At 37.6% G+C, this 5,341-nt stretch overlaps 1 protein-coding gene across 1 annotated transcript; it reads left to right on the top strand.

Moving 5' to 3' along the window:
- Window positions 1-1,933: 1,933 nt before the first annotated feature.
- LOC102850711 (glycoprotein hormones alpha chain-like) lies at window positions 1,934-3,733 on the top strand. Its single transcript, XM_006902036.1, has 3 exons — window positions 1,934-2,033; window positions 3,045-3,229; window positions 3,656-3,733. The coding sequence occupies exons 1-3, from the start codon at window positions 1,934-1,936 to the stop codon at window positions 3,731-3,733; spliced, it is 363 nt and encodes a 120-aa protein (XP_006902098.1).
- The last annotated feature ends 1,608 nt before the right edge of the window (window positions 3,734-5,341 follow it).

The raw sequence follows: 5,341 nt of genomic DNA, 5'->3' as shown, positions 1-5,341 counted from the left end.
TGTGTGTGTGTGTGTGTGTGTGTGTGTGTGTGTGTGTGCACGCATGCGTGTTTAACTTTTAACCTGGTGTCTAACAGGTCCTTGGTCTGTGTAGCTTAGGTGGGGAGCTCACTGCTCCAGAAGAGGATGGGGCAGCTCACCCTGCATAAATTTCTCTCAGATCCCTGGGCTCTGAGAATATAGCAACTAGGATCTAGGAATACTGGAAGTAGGCTCTGCAAAGTGCAGGGCAGAGTCAAAGGTGATGGGATTGTTTCCAGACTGGAGGCAGGCCAGGGCCAGGGGGAGTGAGTTGGGTCAGAAGTGGTGTTGCAGAGAGCATTGGTCAGGTTCATCTGCTAAAAGTGTCCTGAAGGAAATAGAGGTGATGGGGAAGTTCTCAGAATGCAGGCAGGCTGAGGGCAGGTCTGGGTTGGGTCAAAAGTGGTCTCACAGAGAGGTCAGATTCACTTGTTTGTTAAAAATGACCTGATGGAGCAGATGGTAGTCAATGTGATTCTGAGACTGCAAGTAGGCTGATAGAGGGATGAGGCTCCATTTTTGTTACTGTTGAAATGATTTTAGAATGTATTTGGTGCTGGGTAGTGTAAATAATTAAAGATTAATGTATTAGGTAGTTAGTAGAAAGCCTGGGAGATTAAATTCACCCCAAAGACACTTTGAGAGATAGACCTGGTGATGTGCTTAATCTCACCCCAAAACAACATCAAACAAAAATCCCTAAATAGATTGTTATTAATCACAACTCACAGTGACTCTTTAGGACAGAGCAGCTCTTTTAGATAGAGAAAAGAGTTGAGAGTGAGAGACAGAAAGAAGTTGGTCCCAAGAAATGAACAGACCCTTATTGCATGGTCGAGAGGGACACCAAGTGACCACACGGAGAAGGTAAAAATGGTGTGAGAGCAGATAAGGGTAGTTCCCTTTTTTAAAATTGAAGTAAAATTTTTATTTTATACTGGTTTGCTTGCAAAATTCCTATAAATTGTTCCATTTTATGGGAGACTTAGGGAGGACTAGGGAAGAAGGCATTTTGCTCTGAATTTGAGGTGGGGGTCCTGTTAATTAACTTGGGCATGGGCTTTTGTGATCAGGCCCAGAGCCTTAACAAGATCCATGTCTTCTTGTCTGGTCACTTTAGACATTATCAGATTTCTTCAAGGAGTGATCAGGACTGGGGGCAACTGTAACTTTCTTTCTCCAAGAACTACTTCCTCTGGTTTCTGAGGCTGTAAACTTTAAACAGGAGCAGAATACCTAGCTCATCTTTCCTCCATATTTCCAACCCTTACCTTTCAGTAAACATGCCAGCACTTAAAGCATTTTGCCACCAGGATTCCTTCCAAAAGGGTCTGTAGCCCTTGAAAACCCTGTGAAACACTATTCTACTTTGATACATATGGAGTCACCACCTTAAGTCCGAGTTGACTAAATGACATTGGGCATAGTGAACTATTGTTGATAGGTGCCATTTAGGCAGTTATGACTTACAGTGACCCTGTGTACACCAAAATGCAACTTTGCTTGATCCTGCACCGTCCTCGCAATCTCTTTTGTGCATCACTTGTGTTCTAGACACTGGATATGCTATCTTCTTTTTCACTGACCCTCTGCTTTTCCACACATGATAGTCATTTCTAAGGACTGATCTTTCCTGATATTATGCCTAAAGTGTATGAGACAAAATCTCACCAACTTTTCCTCTCAGGAGCATTGTAGCTACACTTCCTCCAAGGTAGATTAGTTTGTTTGTTTTTTCTGACAGGCCGTGGAGTGTTGAATAATCTTTGTCAACACCACAATCTGAAGGATCAAGAGAGTAATCATTGTCATAAGTAGTAATGCTAAAGCTACTCGTTGTTGTTGAGACAGGCAAGTCAATTTTAGATTAATGATCTTTCCTCCTATTCTCTTTCTGCTCTGCAGGAAAGCCATGGATTATTACAGAAAATATGCAGCTGTCATTGTGGCCACACTGTTCATGTTTCTGCATGTCCTCCATTCTTTTCCCGATGGACAATTTTCAACACAAGGTGTGTGAGAAATCTTGGTTTGCTGTAAAAAGAATAGCATAACATTTTAGAACTACATAAAGAGTCCATTTTTACATTTATATCCTTTTTTATGAGTCTTTGCTTGCTGGATACATGTTTAGGCACTTGTAGATTGTGAATATACATTTAGGTTCAGAAAACATACAGTGAATGACGTCTCACAAGTCCATTTAAATAGCAGCTTATACATTTCCATTTTAAATTGATTTCATATTGTGCTTTATCTGAGTTTTAGAAGCAGAGTTGTTTTATTTAAAGCATTTTTTGCATTCCTCCCAAAAGATCTGAGATTTTCACATCACTTAACAAGTGAGAAAAACACAACTATTTTATACAATGAATTTGTTTGCTGCACTGCTTGTAAAAATGTATCATATAATAACTGTTATAATTCTGTCTGCTATGAAATTGTGAACCACATTTGGTTAGGATTTTTCTCTACCTTAGTGGTAATATTGCTATCTCAAATCCCAAATGCACTTTCTTGATCTAATATTAGGCTTCTTGTACACACTGAACAGTCTTAACTCTGACGTATTTTTCCTCTGTCAATATTTGGAATATCTAGGGGAAAACAACAGCACAAAACAAAGGGGAGAATATTTTGCTTCTGGACAGAATTACCTTCTCAGTTGAGCCTTATGTTTTCATCTGTCAAATTTGTATTTCTTATTGATATACTATTAGCATCGAGAGAGAATTCATGATGAAGAGAAAGAAACTACCACTAATGTGATTTCCCATGCCTGTCTACAAGCATTGCTTTCCTACGTAAATAACTGAAATCAGTACACATAAATGTTATGTAGAAAGATCAATTCATAGCAAATCAAGTATTTCATGTCAACAACAACAACAACAAAAACCCAAAAAACACAACCCCAAACACAAAAAACAAAGACCTTTTGCTATCCTATACATAAGGAGATATTTAGGGTTTCTTTTTAAATGCTCTTTGGTTTAGTTTACTCTTTGCCTTTTTAATAACAGATTGCCCAGAATGCAAGCTGAAGGAAAATAAATACTTTTCCAAGTTGGGTGCCCCAATTTATCAGTGTATGGGCTGCTGCTACTCCAAAGCATACCCCACGCCAGCAAGATCCAAGAAGACAATGATAGTACCAAAGAACATCACTTCAGAGGCCGCTTGCTGTGTGGCCAAAGAATTTACAAAGGTGAGAACAAAAATGATCCCCGAAACTTTCAAACAGCCTAACCATAAATATGCCCACAGAGTGCATCCAAGAGTTTCAAAGCCGTAGGTGACTCATCCTTTGATAGTTATTTATCAAATAACTATATACGGGAAACCTACAAATGTAGGCCTTTTAAGTCAGTAGTCTTGTGGGAATAGGCTGCATTTATTTAGAATGAAGAGAAGGGGGTGGAGGTAAAGATACAATGCAAATCTATGCTTTTAGAGTAAAATAGCACTTTGAAGAGAGAATATGTAAATATAGTGAGCAGCTGTTCAGCTCATCTGGCTGCATATAAATTTTGAAAAATGTATTTGCATATGTATATTTAATTTATATATGTTTATATAGTTATGTATTATATATATTAGATATATATTTATATCTTTTTTCCTTTCCCTTTAGGCCACAGTAATGGGGAATACCAAAGTGGAGAACCATACAGAGTGCCGATGTAGTACCTGTTTTTATCATAAATTTTGATATCTTGCGGAGCTATCTTGATGATTGCTGATTTCCCAGAAGAGAAGATTAAGTTGTTCAGTCCTTAAAGCCTTAAGAGATAAACCCCTCTTTTTCTGTACCATATCCTTTAGTATGCTTTATTGCAGTTTTATTGCCTTCATCTTTATCCTACAGTATAATCAGTAACTTAGCTCTTTTCACTTGGAATGAAATATAGCGGTTAACATGACCATAAAGAGTCATTTGCTTGGAAATAAAGTATTTTAAATCATTATTCAATTGTGGAATCATAATTTTGTCTTAAAGGCTTAAAGCTTATTTCTTTTGATGGGGTTAAATGGAAAGAATAGGCCAATGGGTGAGATGAGGTCATATGCACTCAGCGACCTGATACTGAAGCCCTTTGCTCCTACCAGCCCTTTCAGAATCAAACAATGGTTGTTTTCAGCCATAGTCTAGACATCAGATGACCTACTGGTGTGAAAAAATAATATATGAGCATTTCCATTTCTATTTACTACACAGACTATGCAATTTATAAATAAATAATTATGCACACATTCTGGATGTCTCATTTTTACTGGTGGAAATGTGCAAATGAAGAAAATTTTGAAAAGCATTGGCTAAGGTTAGGGAAAGGAGTTCTGGTGGTCTAGTGATAAGAAGATGTTCTACAATCCAAACCACACGATTCAAATCCAACAGCTGCTTCTTGAAAGAAATATGGGCAGTCTTCTCCCATGTGATTTATTACCTCTGAAAACCTGCAAAAGGGTTCCTACTTGATGGTAATCAACAACAACAACAAAATTTGGGAAAGGTGAGAATGTTTCCTGAAGTTTCTATTCCCTTAGTTTAAAGTCAAAGACGGGTAATCTCCTCCCAGACTATTTACAACCTATGAATACCCACTGGCGGGTCAGCTCTGAGTCTCTTCCTATACAATAATAGATAATAACAACAAAACATACTTTGCATATTTTATTAGTTCCTGAGAAAATCGCTATAATGGATTAATGATATAGTACTATGTTGTCCTCAATTAGAATTGGATATTGTTTCAAACTTCTGGAAACATCACTCCACATTACTCCCTACATTTGAGTCTATGTGAAATGACTAAGTGATGAATAAAGTATTTATTGAGCACTCACTGTGTGCTAGGTGCAGTGGAAATACTTTTCCTAAATTCTGTTCAAATGTTTAAGAGAAGTTTTATGCCTCAAGTCACTTCAATAGCCATTTGCAGTGTCCTTTACCTTAGAGACTATGGTTTTATGCTAATTAATTTATATTAGCCAAAACTACAATAAATTATATTATATCATATAAAGCTTTGGGAGGATATCAAGAATATCATTCATGAAGAGAGTAACAGATCTTTGCAAAGACAGAAGAGGTCCAAAAGCCCAATATGGATATCAACAGAGATTCTGAATATTGCACTAGGGTGCTGTGAAGTGAAAGTAAAGGGAAGACATCAGGAAGTTCAGGAGCTAAACAAAAGATTGCAAAAGCAGCTTGGGAAGACAAAGCAAAGTATTATAATAAAGTGTGCAAAGAGCTGGAGTTGGAAAAGCAAAAGGCTGAACTTGTTTGGGATTTCTTAAGCTGGAAGAACCGAAG

This window comes from Elephantulus edwardii, unplaced genomic scaffold, assembly GCF_000299155.1.
Source record: "Elephantulus edwardii isolate Elephantulus edwardi_28Jun2011 unplaced genomic scaffold, EleEdw1.0 scaffold00360, whole genome shotgun sequence".
In the NCBI taxonomy this organism is placed as follows: domain Eukaryota; kingdom Metazoa; phylum Chordata; class Mammalia; order Macroscelidea; family Macroscelididae; genus Elephantulus; species Elephantulus edwardii.
The sequence above is the reverse complement of the archived record's forward strand: the minus strand, read 5'-3'. Positions and strand labels throughout refer to the sequence as shown.

What these genes read in the sequence shown, in the direction of transcription:
- LOC102850711 (XM_006902036.1), top strand. Translation starts at nt 1,934, where the DNA reads ATGGATTATTACAGAAAATATGCAGCTGTCATTGTGGCCACACTGTTC. An exon ending in TGGACAATTTTCAACACAAG is followed by an intron (nt 2,034 to 3,044) that starts GTGTGTGAGAAA and finishes TTTTAATAACAG; the next exon opens with ATTGCCCAGAATGCAAGCTG. An exon ending in TGGCCAAAGAATTTACAAAG is followed by an intron (nt 3,230 to 3,655) that starts GTGAGAACAAAA and finishes CTTTCCCTTTAG; the next exon opens with GCCACAGTAATGGGGAATAC.